General features: G+C 32.7%; 1 protein-coding gene across 1 annotated transcript; it reads right to left on the minus strand.

Annotated features, from left to right (window-relative positions):
• Positions 1 to 8096: 8096 nt before the first annotated feature.
• LOC127711399 (uncharacterized) lies at positions 8097 to 17284 on the minus strand. Its single transcript, XM_052217430.1, has 3 exons — positions 17195 to 17284; positions 10950 to 11095; positions 8097 to 8815 (listed from the first exon to the last, which is right to left on the minus strand). Exons 2-3 carry the CDS (start codon positions 11091 to 11093, stop codon positions 8138 to 8140), a joined length of 822 nt encoding a protein of 273 aa, XP_052073390.1. The 5' UTR covers positions 11094 to 11095; positions 17195 to 17284; the 3' UTR covers positions 8097 to 8137.
• Between the last annotated feature and the right edge of the window lie 708 nt (positions 17285 to 17992).

Genomic DNA, 17992 nt, shown 5'->3' on the forward strand with positions numbered 1-17992 from the left:
TTTGTATTGACAAAAATGAAGTTTTATGGATTGGGGAAGTGTCAAAAGAGAAACCTAAGACGGCTGGGATAAGCTGTGTTAAATTATCTTAAGAGTGTCTTACAAAATAGATCTGACATGTTCACTGAAGCTTCTTCTTCTTTATAATTCATCACTCCATCAACATACTGATGATAACGTGCCGAGCACTGATGTCACCTTGCCGCACGTGCATGGGATATAATTTCTATTTACATTTGATATATACAAATAAAAGTTCAAGTAATTTCTTTTTCTCTTCTGTTTTGTGCTATACATTTTGGTTAAAACTGTACACAGTGTATGTTTAATTTATATGTGAAGGTGTTTGTTGCATGAGAACAGATATTGGAATCTGTTCTCGGAAACAACCAAGTGTAGTACATTTACTGCAGTTACAATTAGAAGGTGCCATTGTTATATTGTTCTTGGATAAAATGAGTATTTATATGAGTCTTTAGTGGTCTGTGTTGGTCCTTAAGAATCATAGTGTGAATTTTGTCTTTTTCTTGTGTCGGATTGAATAAGCCACCAAACTTCTCCATAACATTCAAAGTTTAATTCTAGGATGTGATCTGCAAATATTATCAAAGAAGATCATCGGAACTGTAGTTTCATAGATTCATTTATACTTAAGGCAGCTAGATCATGTTATTGTGTAACTAGCTGCAGTGTTGGACTAGCTAAAAATCAATAATTGTTCACAAAGAATTCATCTGCCATTTTTAAATCAGTAAGTCATTGGTTCTCAAAAAGAATACAAACAGAATTTGCTTTGCATTTATACATCCTGCACAGTTACACTTTCTTCCGGATTTTAATTGCCAGATTGAGGATTTTAGTCAAATGTGACCAACTTCTTTACACATCACGTTGGCCACAGAGTGCTTAATAAAGGGATATTTCGGGTAGAGACCAATGAGCAACACTAAGACAATAAATGGGGAATTTGTCCACGGGACACAGATGATGCCCTCGCTTGTCTATCATATAAAGGGACATAACTGAAAAACAGCAATAGTGACGCTACCCAAATTTATACTTGATCTGAGTTTTGTGGAAATAACTATTGTGTATAAGTTTCATAACATTTGGTTGAGGCAAACTAAAGTAAGAGAACGAAAACGAAAAATTCAGCAATTTTTCCATTTGTAAAGGGGCATAACTCTAGAACAATAAGAGTGACACCCCAAAAAACAAACCTGATCTGTATTTTGTAGTAATAAGCATTGTGTATAAGTTTCATAACATTTGGTTGATGCTAACGTAAGTTAGAGAACGGAAACAAAAAATTCAGCAATTTTTCCATTTGTAAAGAGACCACAGAGGTCGAACCCTGAACAGTTGGGGCAAGTATGGACACTACATTCAAGCTTGATACAGCTCTGGATTTTGATTGTGATTAAATAGTTGACATAGCATAGGTTTCTGACACAGAATGAATGTGGTCGAAAAACTGAAAAAATTGAAATTGGACTTTTACCTATCACGAGCCAATTTGCAAAATCTAAATACACGGTTAGATTCAGCATATCAAAGAATCCCAAGAATTCAATTTTGTTTTAATTCAAACAAAGTTCAATTTTGGGCCCTTTGGGCATCAATGTGGACCATCTAAAGTTTAATTTTGGATCCCAATTTAGACCAACTGAAAAATTGGCCCGAAATCAAAAATCTAAATACATGCTTAGATTCATTTTAGCAAAGAACCCCTTGAATTCATTTTTTCATAAAATCAAAATAAGTTTAATTTTGGAATATGTGGACCAATTTGAAAATCGGTCCCAAAATCAAAAACTTAAAATACACAGTTAGATTCAGATTCAGATGTCAAAGAACCAAAATAATTCATTTTTTTTAAATCAAACAAAGTATAATTTTGACCCTTTGAGCCTTAATGTGGACCAATTTGAAAGAAGGCCCCAAAATTAAAATCTAAATACATTCTTAGATTCGGCATATCAAAGAACACCAATAATTGAATATTTGATGAAATCAAACAAAGTTAAATTTTGGATCCTTGTACCAATTCAAATATGGAGCCCAAAATCTGAAATCTAAATACACGGTTAGATACAGCATATCAAAGAACCACATGAATACAAGACTTTGAATTACACCACATTGAAGTTGGTCAAGAAATAAGCAATTTATACAAAGTAATTAGAAAAGTATTGTAAAAAAAAATGAAGAAAAAAACAATTCCAAAATATTATTCCTCATAAATGCAAAGTCTTTAATAAATCTATAAAACTTACCTTTAATTATTTTTTAAATATCTAATAATGAACAGTAAATTTCAAACTATATCAAAACATAATTTCTTCTCTAAAATTAGATATGATGCTGTATCTATTTTCAACTATGACTCAACTTAAAATTTCTGTTGCTTGCACAATACATCTCTGAATTTAGATTCTGATTGAATATTTAATAATAGCATAATTTCTGACACAGAATGAATGTGGTATTAGTTCTTAAATAATTTAAAATTGGACATTTACCAATTATGGTCAAATATCCAAATTCTAAATACATGGTTGAAAATCAGCATATCAAAGAACCCCAATAATTCAATGTTTGAAAAAATCCAACAAAGTTTTATTTTTGACCTTTTGGACCTCAATATTTTTTTACGATCATTTCTTATCATTAATGTAGATTTTCTTTTCAGTATGGGCATGGTATTTCACAGTTATCATAATGGAAAACAAACAACAACAAAAAGTTAAAGAAGGCAAATAAATTTTAGATCGTATAAAAACACTTACTGTAATCAAACTTTATTTATATAATTAATAGTTCCCGATATTTTTTTCTTTCATTTGTCACAAACTTTATCTACACATTAATGTATTGTAATGAAATATATCCTTTAATAAAAATAGATTATTATCTAAAAATAACATTTTTTTTTATCAAGATGTAACATAACATAATGTATGGCACAATTGTATTTAAAAACTTCACTTACCTACACTTCCACTTCAACAGATGCACAAAAGTCTATTTTAAGTTCCAAGGGAATTTTCAACCATAAGAAAATATTCAAGTATGTTAACAATCTTTAAATAGAACACAATGCATACACAATTATCACCACAAATAATATATCTAAAAGAGCAAATCTATTTTAAACTATTAGTTGTGCAATAAATCTATAAATGTAGAGCTTCATTAACTATTGAATATCCCAACCCTCCTATTGTGGTATGGAACCTTGTGTTAAAATTTCTTACACATCCATATACTTATACTAAAGTTATTGTCTGTGAACCAATTTATTTTCCATGAACCAGTGATGAAAACCACAAAAATAGTTCTCTAAAATTAGATATGATGTTATATCTATTTTCAACTATGACCCATAATTAATTGTGCAATAATATCTCTGAATTTAGATTCTGAGCAAATATGTAATAAAAGCATAGTTTCTGACACAGAATGAATGTGGTATAAGTTCTTAAATAATTTTAAAATTAGACATTTACCAATCATGGTCCAATATTCAAATTCTAAATACATGGTTGGATTCAACATATCAAATAACCACATTGTTTCATTTTTTGTTAAAATCAAACTAAGTTTTTTTTTTTTGATACTTTGGACCTTTATGGGGTCCAGTTTGAAAAACGGGGCCAAAATAAAAAATTTAAAACAATGCTAGATTGCACACATTAAAGAACACAAATGATTTAAATTTTGAAGAAATCAAACAAAGTTTAATTTTGGACCTAAATTTGGACCAACTTGGAAAACCAAGCACAAAATAAAAAAATCAAAAACACTGTTAGATTGACCATATCAAATAACGCAAACAATTTAATTTTTGATGAAATCAAACAATGTTCAATTTTGGACCCCAATTTGGACGTTCTTGAATATTATGCCCAAAATCAAATATCTAAATACCACTTAGATTCAGCATATCAAAGAACCCCAATCATTCTTTTTTTTCTTAAATCAAACAAAGTTTAATTTTGGACCCTTTGGACCTTAATGTGGGCCGACCATGCACCAATCAAAAATCTAAATACACGCTCAGATTCAGCATATCAAAGAGCCCGAAGAATTCAATTTTTTTTCTTAAATAAAAAAAAAGTTGTGTTTTGGACCCTTTGGACCTTAATGTGAACCAACTTGAAGACAAGCCTCAAAATTAAAAAAAAACCTAAATACACAATTAGATTCAGCATATCAAAGAACACCAATAATTTAATTTTTAAAGAAATCAAACAAAGTTTAATTTTAGACCCTTTGGACCTCAATATGAATCATTTCAAAAACAGACCCTAAAATCCAAATATTAAATACCCAATTATATTCAGCATATTTAAGACTCACAAGAATTCAAGACTTTTGAATTAAAGCCCATTGAAATTGCTAAAAAAATAAGCAATTTATACAAAGTATTGGTTTTTGTCCCTTTTAACTAAACCAATAGGGTCATAACCCCTAAAATCAATCCCAAACTTTATTTTATGGTATAACACCTTGTGGCACAATTAAATAGCAATAAATAGACTTATACTCAAGTTATTGTCCAGAAATAAGAAAATCCTAGTTTTTTGCCCCTTTTCAGCCCCTTATTATTAAACAGTTTGAACCGTGACCCCTAAAATCAATCCCAACTTTCCGTTTGAAGTATGGAACCTTGAGGTAAAATTTCATAGAAATCTATACTCTTATAAACCAATTATTGTCCTGAAACATGAAAAATGCTTCTTTTTGGCCCCTAATTCCTAAACAGGAACGACAATAACCCCCAAAATAAATCCCAATCTTCCTATTGTGGTATGAAACCTTGTGCTAAAATTTGATAGAGATCCATACACTTATACTCAAGTTTTTGTCTGTGAACCTGACAAAAATTGATTTTGTTAGACCCCAATTCCAAAAATTAATCCCAACCTTCCTATTGTGGTGTGGAACCTTGTGTTAGAATTTTGACCGAATAAATATCTCTTATACTCAAGTTATTGTCTTAAAACCAGACAAATAATTGTTTTGGCCCCTTTCTGGTCCCTAATTACAAAACATCTACGACAATAACCCCCAAAATCAATCCCAACCCTCCTATTGTGGTATGGAACCTTGTACTAAAATTTCTTACACATCCGTACACTTACACTAAAGTTATTGTCTGCGAACCAATTCATTTTCCGTGAACTAGTAAAACTGACCTTTTTTTGGCCCCTAATTACACAAGGACAATAGCCCCTAAAAAACAATCCCAACCATCCTTTACTGGTATGAAACCTTGTTTTAAAATTTTATAGAGATCCATGAACTTATACTCAAGTTATTGTCTGAGAACCAAAATGTCTTCAGACGCAGACGCAGACAACACCATAACATAATACTACCTGTGGTCGTATAAAAAATAAAAGAACATAGTTCCAATGTCCCCAGCATTGCACATATTTTATCTATCCAAGGTACAAGGACAATAACTTAATAAATGGGGAATGTGTCCATGGGACACAGATGATGCCCCCGCTTGCATATCATATAAAGTTATAAAGGGACATAACTCAAGGACGGTAAACGTGACACTACCCAAATTTGTACTTGATCTGAGTTTTGTGGTAATAAGTTTTGTGTATAAGTTTCATAACATTTGGTTTAAGCAAACTTAAGTTAGAGAACGGAAACGAAAAATTCAGCAATTTTTCCGTTTGTAAAGGGCAGAACTCTAGAACCCTTTTCACGAATGTGACCTACCGAATTAGACTATTTACCGGATTTGTAATAACATAAGCAACACGATGGGTGCCACATGTGGAGCAGGATCTGCTTACCCTTCTGGAGCACCTAAGATCACCCCCTGTTTTGGTGGGGTTCGTGTTGCTTAGTCTTTAGTTTTCTATGTTGTGTCATCTGTACTATTATTTGTCTGTTTGTCTTTTTATTTTTGGCCATGGCGTTGTCAGTTTGTTTTCGATCTATGAGTTTGACTGTCCCTCTGGTATCTTTCGTCCCTCTTTTAAAGTGATACCACCAAATTCCTACATGATCTGTATTTTGTGGTAATTAGCATTGTGTATAAGTTTCATAACATTTGGTTGAGGCAAACTAAAGTTAGAGAACGGAAACGAAAAATTCAGCAATTTTTATGTTTATAAAGGGGCATAACTCAAGAACCGTTATCGTGACGGATACGAATTTCAAACTTGATCTGTGTTTTGTGGTAATAAGCATTGTGTATAAGTTTCATAACATTTAGTTGAGGCAAACTAAAGTTAGAAAACGGAAACCAACTTTGGGACGTACGGACGGACGTACGTACAGACGGACAAGGCTAAAACTTAATGACCCCTCCGCTACGGCGAGGGCATAAAAAGTATTTCTTGAGGAATAATAATTTTGATGCAATATGTATGTCACAGATGACAGCAGATATGTTCCAGTTGTCATTAATACAATCTTGTCCTGTTTTCCTCTATTGTGACATCACCATATGAGACTTTTCACAAATATGCTTGTGTACTTAATTTATAAAATAAAGACATGTCTCAATAATTTGCAGTTACTTTTAGATAATTTATATCTCAACTGGTTAATGAAATGCAGGGCGCAGCTTGACACGACCACAGAGGTTGAACCCTGAACCGTTGGACCCAACATGCAAGCTTGATACAGCTCTGAATTCGGATTGTGATTACATATTTGACACAGCACAGGTTTCTGACACAGAATAAATGTGGTCGAAGAACTTAGGAATTTGAAATTGGACATTTATGTATTATGGTCCAATATCCAAAATCTAAATAAATGGTTATCAGCATATCAAAGAACCCGAAGAATTCAATTTGTGATGAAATCAAACAAAGTTTAATTTTGTACCCTTTTGACCTCAATGTGTACCAATTTGAAAACTGGGCCCAAAATCTAAAATCTAAATACCATAGATTCAGCATATCAAAAAACCCTAAGAATTCATTTTTTTTAAATCAAACTAACGCAACATTATGTGTGTGCCTGTAGTAAGTCAGGAGCCTGTAATTCAGTGGTTGTCGTTTGTTGCTGTATATCATATTTGTATTTCGTTCATTGTTTTTTTTTACATAACTCAGGCCGTTAGTTTTCTCGTTTGAATTGTTTTACATTTTTCATTTCGGGACCTTTTATAGCTGACTATGCGGTATGGGTTGTGCTCATTGTTGAAGGCTGCTGGCGGAGAGTTGTCTCATTTGCAATTTGACCACATCTTCTTATTTTTTATAAGTTTAATTTTGTACCCTTTGAACCAAATGTGGACCAATTTGAAAACAGGTCCCAAAATCCAAAATCTAAATACACGGTTAGATTCGGCATATTAAAGAAACCAAAAAATTCAAGACTGTGAATTAAACACCATTGAAATCGGTCAAGAAATAAGCAATTTATCTTAGAAAAGTATTGTTTTTTACCCCTTTTTCCTACACGGTTAGGGCCATAACCTGCTAAATCAACTCCAACCTTCCATTTTTAGTATGGAACCTTGTGGTACAATTTGAAAAAGATCCACAGATTTATTATCAATTTATTGTCCGGAAACAAGAAAATCCCTGCTATTGGCCCCTTTTTGGCCCTTTATTCCTGAATGGTTTGGGCCATAACCCCGAAAATCAATCCCAACCTTCCTTTTGATGTACGGACCCTTGTGGTAAAATTTCATAGAGATCCATACACTTATACACAAGGTATTGTCCTGAAACAAGAAAAAAATTGCGGTCTTATAAAAAGTTCATATATATAGTTGGGAGTTTTTATCTAACAAGCATTCTGAGAGTATTGCATGACAATACATAGTCCCCTACCGGTTAAAAATTCATTGTACTGGAACAAAATGCCAACTTGGTCTATAACTTGTCATGGTGTAAACATTATAGCAAAAATCAAGTCAATATCTTCAAACATGACGAAAAAAAGTGTGGAAAACTGATTATTTGAGTGTCAGTTTTTCATCGACTAATGAGGTTTGAATATCCCATTGGTATTTTCTGTCTCACTTTTATAATAAACAATTTGAAAATAAAAATAAAGTTATCAGCTTCAAATAACAAATGAATTATATGTATTATACAACACTTACAACCAGTATTTAAAGATTTATTATTGACTTTTTTCGAACTTATTAGAAAGCACAATCATAGCCTGTATCTTTTAGAGTAGTTTTCCCATTTTTTTCAATTACATGGTCTTGCTCACTTCCACCCACTACACGACAAAAACTGTGAACTTTTATGCCATCATTATATTTTCTTACGTTGAATCCACCATACATCATTGGAACTGAATAATGAAACGGACCTTTTTCATATAAAAATACAAGCTGTGGGAGTTGAACTCCATGTTCTTGGATTAGTTTCTCCGCTCTTCCCAATATAACAGTATGTAGAGATTTTTCCATTGTTGCGATAGATTCTGAATTTTTCTGTATATTTTCTGGTACCTCAAGAAGTCTTAATATATCATCATCTAAGGATTTTTTCACTGCTAAATCATATGCTGTTTCTCCATTTGTTGTTTTCAGGCATTTAGATGCACCTTTTTCCAAAAGATCTTCAAAGACATGTTTTGGGGCTTTCCCTGCAGCAGCATGGTGAAGTGGTGTGTACAAAGATGCTAAAGAATTTGAATCATCTTTAATGGGGAGTCTACAGTAGTATACATTTCCAGTGTTAACCAAAGAAACGAGCTCGTCCCAGTTCCTGTCTTCACCGAGTTTGTCAAGTTTTTGATGGGATTCGGCAACTCCTTCATGGAAGAGATTCTTATATAAATTTATTGGATAGTCGTATAAGGAAAACATCTGAATAAAATGAAATAGGTACCTTATAATAAACCTCAAGTGGAAAAGATAAGATAAGTATATACTAAAGAGCGACGGTTACAAAGACACGGGTGTTTATTATAGTAGTACAAGTTGTACTCAGTATTATAGATACAATGGATATATCGTTGGTTCTTGAAACATAAACCGTGAGCCCGGTGGACGAATGTTTTTTTTCATGAATTAACGATTATCCATTATGTCTCTAACTTAAACTATTGTATTGATGTATTTTCAAAATTAAAGCCTTTTCTTAATTAGAAGGTATTGTAATTGAGTTTAAATAACCATGTTATCATGTTCAACTATGCATTAATAAATCAAAGACCACAATTAATTGGTTAGAGAAATTCAACTATAACATAACACGTCTGTCTTTAAATTATTATGCATCTGAATATTATATGTAATTTACAAAATGAGACAGATTCGAACTGATTTTTAAGTATATATAAGTATGTTATCAAAATTTCTAGCAAGAAACATAATTCTGGGCACATCACGATTTATTCGCAAAACAGATGAAATCATACTATATTTATAAAACAATCAAATGATCCGCGGGGCGCAGCTTGAAACCCTGAAAAACTGGGCAAGTATGGACACTACAATCAAGCTTAATACAGCTCTGAATTTGGATTGACCATGTGATTAAATATTTGAGACAACACAGGTTTCTGACACAGAAGGAAAGTGGTCAAAGAACTGAAAAATTTAAAGTTTACTTTTACCTTTTATGGTCAAATATTCAAAATTTAAATACACACGTGTATATTCAGCCTATCCAAATACACAAATGGTTAATTTATTTATTTATTAATGGACAATATAAGCTAAGTTTTTCAAGGGGTTTACTACATAAAAAAAGATAAGAATAAATGGGGAATGTGTCCGTGGGGCACAGATGATGCCCCCGCTTGCATAGCATATAAAGTTATAAAAGGACATAACTGAAGAACGGAAAAAGCGACTCTACCCAAATTTGTACTTGATCTGAGTTTTGTGGAAATAAGTATTGTGTATAAGTTTCATAACATTTGGTTGAGGTTAACTTAAGTAAGAGAACGGAAACGAAAAATTCAGATATTTTCGAATTGTGAAGGGGCATAACTCTAGAACTGTTAAAGTGACACCACAAAAATTCAAACTTGATCAGTATGTTGTGGTAATTAGCAATGTGTATAAGTTTCATAACATTTGGTTGAGGCAAACTAAAGTTAGAGAACAGAAACGAAAATTTCGGCATTTTTTTACATTTGTAAAGGGACATAACTCTAGAACGGTAAAAGTGACGCAACTAAAATTCCTACTTGATCTGTGTTTTTGTGGTTATAAGCATTGTGTATAAGTTTCATAACATTTGGTTGAGGCTAACTTAGTCAGAAAACGAAAACGGAAAAAAATCAGCAATTTTTCCATTTGTAAAGGGGCATAACTCTAGAACAGTAAAAGTGACGCCACCAAAATTCAAACTTGATCTGTGTTTTGTGGTAATAAGCATTGTGTATAAGTTTCATAACATTGGTTGAGGTATACAAAAGTTAGTGAACGGAAACCAAATTTGGGACGTACGGACGGACAAGGGTAAAACTTAATGCCCCTTCCGCTACGGCGGGGGCATACAAAATCACTTTTTTATGTGTTCTTTAAAACTTTGTATTAATATCTTAAGAGAAATGAAGGCTTCAGAGCAAATGCAATGTTAAATTTCCATTCTAATTTATATTTCTTAAAGTTAGAAATTGGTAAACAAATAAGCAATTTATGCAAAGTATTAGAAAAAGTATTGTTTTTGGTCCCTTTTTAGGACCATTAACCCCCCCCCCCCCCCCCCCCCAAAAAGAAAATAAATAAATCCCAAGCTTTCTTTTTCGGTATGGAACCTTGTGGTACAATTTCATAGAGATCCATAGATTAATACTCAAGTTATTGTCCGTAAACCAGAAAATCCGGATTGTTTGCCTCTTTTTCTTAAACAGTTTGGGCCACAACCCAACCAATATGTAAGTACATACGTAAGCTAGTACGTCGGACGCATCAAGTTTATAAAGTCTTGTTTTTCATTTTTTATAAGCCTGGTAACTTTCAAGGGTTTTAATACAGGTGTACAAACCTGTAAATCTTCAATCTCCCCTGTCAAAGCAAGTCCTTTTGATGAAGAGACATCCCTGTCTTTTCTATCGCATAAGCGCCTACAACAGCATGTATTGTTGACCCAGTTGAGTACACGAAGAAATAAGTTATTTGAACGGACCATATCTGGAAAATATAAATGTTATGATTTTCTTGCGAAAAACACATGTTTCCGGAAAAAACCACAATCAGGAACAATCCAAATCAATGTTTGGAAAGCACAAAATATGAAACATTTGTGAACATAGAAATTTAACAAAATTTAGATAAACAATTAAAACTGAAGACTGAGTGACACTAATCACGTCAAGTTGATGAGATATGGTTGTTATAACCCATTTCAACGGCATGATCACATATAAAACTTTAACTAAATTGCAGCAAGGTCTGATCCATAGTTCTTGAGAAAAATGGGACGAACATTTCATTTATGGCCATCATATATTTGTAAGCATCCGGTCAACAGAACATTGATAAGTGATACATCTGAAAACGCTTCACAATGTATAGCCAATTAAACTTAAGCTCGATACCATATTCCAGGAAGCTATAATTCGCAGGTCCTCAGAAAAGTGTGCTAAAAAAAACATGCTCACATTTTAAGAGGCTTGAGAAAAATGAAACAGAATTTAGAAGGACGGACGGGCGAACGGATAGAATGATGCATAGACCGACGGATGGGCATACGGACAGAAGGATACGGGACCCGACGGACGGGTATACGGATAGATGGATACAGGGACGGACGGACGGACGGGCGTTAACTAGTACACAGAATTTAATTTCAATATCTATACATAAATTATTATTTCTGATTAATGACAAGTTATAATTAAAAAAAATAATAAAGATGAAAACAGTACACGATGTTGTTTAAAAAAAATGTATTTTATATGAAGTATATAGGTGAATTACCGAGCGAAAGTGCAAGACCAGAACTACATTATAACATGTACACACGTTTGAACGACGACATGTATGAGGTGCCGTTTTACTATTTATTCCAAATTTTCTGATATCAAAAAATATTTCTTGATATCAAAAAATTGAATTCCTGGTATCAAAAATTGATTTTTTATATCAGGAATTCAATTTTTATATATCAAAAAATCATTTATATCTCTTGATATCAGAAATTCGATTTTTCTTATATCAAAAAATCCATTTTTTTTATATCAAAAAATAGATTTTCTGATATCAAATAATACTGAATTTTGATATCAAGAAATACATTTTCTAAAATCTAAAAATGATTTTATTGATATAAAAAATTCGAATTCCACAATAAGAAAAAATTAATGATGGATCCCTGTGTGTCAATAAAAGCATCCGAGCTCATCCATGATTCCTAACATAATATCTCGAGTTTCGGTCGTGTTTAAGGAAAGAATATCTCTGAGTTCGGCTTCATCAGCCATAAGAAGTTTTGTGTTTTTGTGTTTCACATATTAATTACTTTAAGGTTTATAGTCAATAATTCTTGTAAGTTCCCGTTTCTTTCATAAGCAATTATTGGTTTCCTCTGAAACAGATTTGTGCAGCCATGAAAAATATGAAACAATTCATTTGAGAAAACTAACAGCCTAATTTATAATAAAACAATGTGCGAAAAACAAATATGACAAACATGAACCAACGACAACCACTGAACAACAGGCTCCTGACTTGGGGCAGGCACATAAAGAATATGGCGGGGTTAAACAAGTTTGAGCCCCTTAACCTGGGACACTGGAGTTACACCACAACATAAGAAATAAAATGCTCCGCGGGGCGCAGCTTGATACGACAGCAGAGGTCGAACCCCGAACAGTAGTGGCAAGTGTGGACACTTACATTCAAACTTGATGCAGCTCTGAATTTGGATTGTGATTAAATATTTGACACATCATAGGTTTCTGACACATAAAAATGTGGTCAAAGAACTAAAAATTTAGAAATTGGACATTTACCTATTATGGTCCAATATGCAAAATTAAATACACGATTAGATTCAGCATATCATTGAACCCCAAGAATTTTAACAATTTTTTATGAAATCAAACAAAGTTTAATTTTGGACCCTCTGGACCTCAATGTGGACCAATTTGATAACAGGCCCCAAATCAAAAATCTAAATACACGGTTAGATTCATTATATCAAAGAACCCGATATATTCAATTTTTGTTAAAATCAAACGAAGTTTAATTTTGGACTCCGATTTCGACCAACTTGAAAGCTGGGCCCAAAAATCAAAAATCTAGATACATGGTTAGATTCAGCATATCAAAGAACCTCATATATTCAATTTTGTTAAAATCAAATAAAGTTTAATTTTGGACCCCAATTTGGATCAACTTGAATACTGGGCCCAAAATCAAAAATCTTAACACATGTTTAGAATTAGCATATCAAAGAACCCCTTGAACTCAATTTTTGTTAAAATCAAACAAAGTTTAATTTTGGACCCTTTCGACTTTAATGTAAACCAATTTGAAAACTGGTCCCAAAATCAAAAATCTAAATACACATGATACACGGTTAGATTCAGCATATCAAAGAACCCCAAATATTCAAAACTTTGAATTAAACTCCATTGAAATTGGTCAAGAAATAATCAATTTATATAAAGTATTACAAAAGTATTGTTTTTGGCCCCTTTTTCCTAAACCGTTAGGGTCATAACCCCCAAAATAAATCCCAACCTTCCTTTTACGGAACTTTGCGGTATAATTTCATAGCGATCCATAGACGTATACTCAAGTTATTGTCCAGAAACCAGAAAATCCTAGTTTTTTGGCCCACTTTCGGCCAGTAATTCCTAAACGGTTTGGGCCATGACCCCCAAAATAAATCCCAATTTTACTTTAGAGGTATAGAACCTTGTGGTAAATTTCATAGAGATCCATACTCTTATACACAAATTATTGTCCTGAAACATGAAAAATGGTATTTTTTGGCCCCATTTTGGCCATTAATCCCTACACAGCTAAAACAATAACCCCCCAAAATAAATCCCAACCTTCCTATTGTGGTGTGGAACCTAGTGCTAAAATTTAACAGAGATATATATCCTTATACTCAAGTTATTGTCTTAAAACCAGACAAATAATTGTTTTTGGCCCTTTTCTAGTCCCTAATAACAAAACAGCTAAGACAATACCCCCAAAAACAATCCCAACCATCCTTTAGTGGTATGGAACCTTGTGCTAAAATTTCATAGAGATCCATACTTATACACAAGTTATTGTCTGAGAACCAACATGTCTTCAGACGCAGCCAACGCCATAACCATGATAAAATAATACGAACGTATTAGAATGTAAAAGGCTTAACTCATCAGATCGATAGAAAGAAGAACAAGCATTCTGTGAGTATTGCATGGCAATACATGGTCCCCTTCCGGTTACAAATTCATTGTAATGGAATGAAATTCTAACTTGATCTATAACTTGTCATTGGGTAAACTACATAAAAGTATCAAGTCAAAATCTTCAAGCATGACGAAAAAAAACTGTTGAAAACTGATTATTTAAGTGAATTTTCTATGTCCGAAGACCATAACTCTGCACAAATTAATCAGACTGGAACAAAATTCCAACTTGATCTGTAACTTGTCATGATAAAACTATATACTAATTATTAAATCAATATCTTCAAGAATGACAAACAAACCCACCACTAAATTCTTCAAACAATTTACCAAAGAAAAGGAAAAAATCCTAAATTTCAATTTGTCATTTAAAAATCTTTTAAAAAAAGAGTTATTTCCCTTTGAACAGAAATCTACCAATTAATAAGTATTCCATCAAACATTTAATTCTAGGGAAAGGGCTTTACTGAACAAAGAGAAAAACTAAAATCGTGAAAATTGAACTTGACCTGTACCTTGTCATGATAAATCAATAAACCAAATATCAAATCAATATCTTCAAGCACGATGAAAAAAAGTCTGGAAAACTGATTTGCTGGACTGACAGATGGACAGACAGACAGACGGACGGAGTGCAAACCTAAAGTTCCCTTCGACTTCGTCGGTAGGGGACTAACAAGCATTCTGTGAGTATTGCATGGCAATACATAGTCCCCTACCGGTTAAAAATTCATTGTATTGGAACATAATTCTAACTTGATCTATAACTTGTCATGGTATAAACTATTTAACAAATATCAAGTCAATATATTGAAACATGACGAAAAAAAGTGTTGAACACTGACTATTTAAGTGAATTTTCTAAGTCCAAGGACCATAACTCTGCACAAAATCACCAGACCGGAACAAAATTCGAACTTGAACTGCAACTTGGCATGATAAAACTGTATACAATTATCAAAACAATATCTTCAAGAATGAAGAAGAAAAAGTGTGGAAAACGGATTTGCCGGACTGACGGATGGACAGACAGACATACGGACGGAGTGCAAACCTAAAGTCCCCTTCGACTTCGTCGGTAGGGGACTAAAAACAGCTAACAAAAAACACAGACCGGACGTGGCAAGGTATTTTATACATTCGAAACAACAACAAAAAGACACGAAGTACAGATGTGAGAGTACTTGCAGTTACTGAAAGCTAGTTCAAAGCCAAAAACAACTAATAAAAAATATTGCATGTCTTGTATTTTCAAATACTTCGTCTATTTCGTCTTTTTAAGAGACTTTTGTTAAAGACTGCTAGTATGTCTTATGTGCGCGCATTGCATAAATCCTTTTATATAAGTTTTTCCTGTGAAGTATTGAAAAGTTTGAGTTTGATGTACATGTACGTTTTTATATCTAAAATACCTTCATTTTGGAAGCGTTTGTCTTTGTATTAGGGGGCCTCGGTGGTCGAGTGGTCTAAGTAGTTACTACTGTAATCACTAGCCAGTCAACACTGAGGTTGTGAGTTCGAACCCCGCTCGTGCGGGTGCACTCGACTCCAATCTTAATTGACTAGGATTGTCAGTTTTCCTATCGTAGGTCGGTGGTTTTCTCCGGGCACTCCGGCTTCCTCCACCAATAAAAACTGGCCGCCACGAAATAGCCCAAAAGCGGTGCTTAAAAGTGGCGTTAAAACACAAAAAATCAATAAAATCAATCTTTGTATTAGAACGACTGTCAAGAAAGTTAACTTCATTTTGAGAAAATTGGTATGTAAAACTTAAGTTGTTATGTATTGTATTAGATATATAAGTAAGGCGAAAAGATCGTGTATTACGTCAGTTGAACCTGAATATATCATCCAGCCATCGTATCTAGATCTTGAACATATCAGTGTTTTGTTTCAAAGACTGTGTCAAGCTTGGTAAAACTTTTTCCAGTAAATTCTTAGGTCGACTAATTCTGCCGATTGAGATTCTAAGTGTTCGACGCAAAAGAAAATATGTTATATTTTAGAATAATTTCTAAAAGTTTCAATATATTGTATTTTAGTGCATGGGACTCGAATTTCGTAAATAGTTGGATCGAGGTAATTCATTACTCGTTCAGTTTCGTCAAACTGAAAACAAGTGTACATGATTTTTGCTTCAAATGTTATTAAATAGCAGTTTTCTGGAGACTAAATCATGTTTATAAAACTTGAGTGTCCTTGATATAAGTATTTTGTTTTGTAACAAGGAACCCTATATCATCAATATAATGACCAATATCATGTAGCGGTACTCCACATTATAAAACAATTGGTCTACCGGAAACATTATTTGCACAAATTTCCTTCTGCTTGGACTCATGGGTGAGCTTGGATGCTTTAATTGACACACGAGGAGCCTTCATTTATTTATTTCTTATTTCTTGATATAAAAAATTCGCGTATTTCTGATATCAAAAAATCGATTTCCTGATACATCAAAAAATTGAATTTTTGATATCAGAAAATAAGGAATAAATAGTAAAACGGCGCATCATAGAAATGATGTTTACCTAGTACACACATTTTAAACATCAATATTTTTATTATGAAATCGAGTGTAATGATAACAGTAAAGAATGATCATAGTTACTGTAATTCTTGAAGTCAATTATAGAAAAACGTATTTAAGTAAACATGATGTTGATGTGTAAATAGCACAAAGCTTTGTCAAATAAAATATATGGCTACATGAAAATGAAATTACACACAAGTATAACATGTGTAATTTATAAGAGAATCGATAAGTTATTATGGTGTATTTTACACAGTAAATACACAGTAAAATAACGTAAACATGGTAAACCTATAGATTTCAATATTAAGTCTTAATCATAAGTTCTATTTAAATAAATACCTTCTATAACATTCCACTTGAACGAATGTAAACAATAATCCACTATAAAGTCTATCTTTAGTAACACACTACCAAATGATGTAATCGCTAAAAATGTTTCCCGTATAATGAGGGATTATGGTAAAGGTTGCACTTTGTATTAAAGACAGCCGATTAAAAAACCTTAATGTTAATAGATTTTTGTTTTGGTGACTTACTATAGTTGCCGCAGATATGCTCTCCACAAGTATAGCTTGTCAAAAAAAAAAATACAATTTACAAAACAAAGTTTATAAAAAAAAAGCGGGAAATACAAAGGAGACATTTAAAACACACTAGTAAAAAAAAAAAAAAAAAAAAAAACCAACAGCGCCATGCATGCCATGGTAAAAAAAAAATCAACAAAAAACGAACAAATCCAAAAACAATGAACAGAAAACTAAATATTGAGAAACATAATTCCCACCGAAACCCGGGGTAAACATGTAAACTCAAGCAGGTGTTCTGGAAGGGCAAGCAGTATACCTGCTCCTCGATTCAAAAATCTGTTAAGCAATAGTTCTTGTCCTCAGTTTAATTGACCGTTTTGTACCTGTTGAGCGTTTGTTGGATTGAGTTTATATCATAGCTTTTTTGTAGGTGAATCGTTTGAGAGACCAGTTCAGAGAAATAGTTGTTTCCATCATTTTTATTTCTTTCTCGATGGAAGAAGAAATGAAATCTTTATCATATATCTAGAGCAAACATAACATAGTCTTTTTTTTTATTGGTATTAATATTGATTTTGTTATCAGTAAATTAAAATCAAACTAAATATTA

The sequence above is a fragment of the Mytilus californianus genome, unplaced genomic scaffold (assembly GCF_021869535.1).
Source record: "Mytilus californianus isolate M0D057914Y unplaced genomic scaffold, xbMytCali1.0.p SCAF_8, whole genome shotgun sequence".
NCBI classification, from domain to species: Eukaryota; Metazoa; Mollusca; class Bivalvia; order Mytilida; family Mytilidae; genus Mytilus; species Mytilus californianus.

Coding starts and splice junctions, on each gene's coding strand:
- LOC127711399 (XM_052217430.1), bottom strand. CDS start 11,093: ATGGTCCGTTCAAATAACTTATTTCTTCGTGTACTCAACTGGGTCAAC. Junction 8,816..10,949: donor GGGAGATTGAAGATTTACAG/GTTTGTACACCT, acceptor CATTTTATTCAG/ATGTTTTCCTTATACGACTA.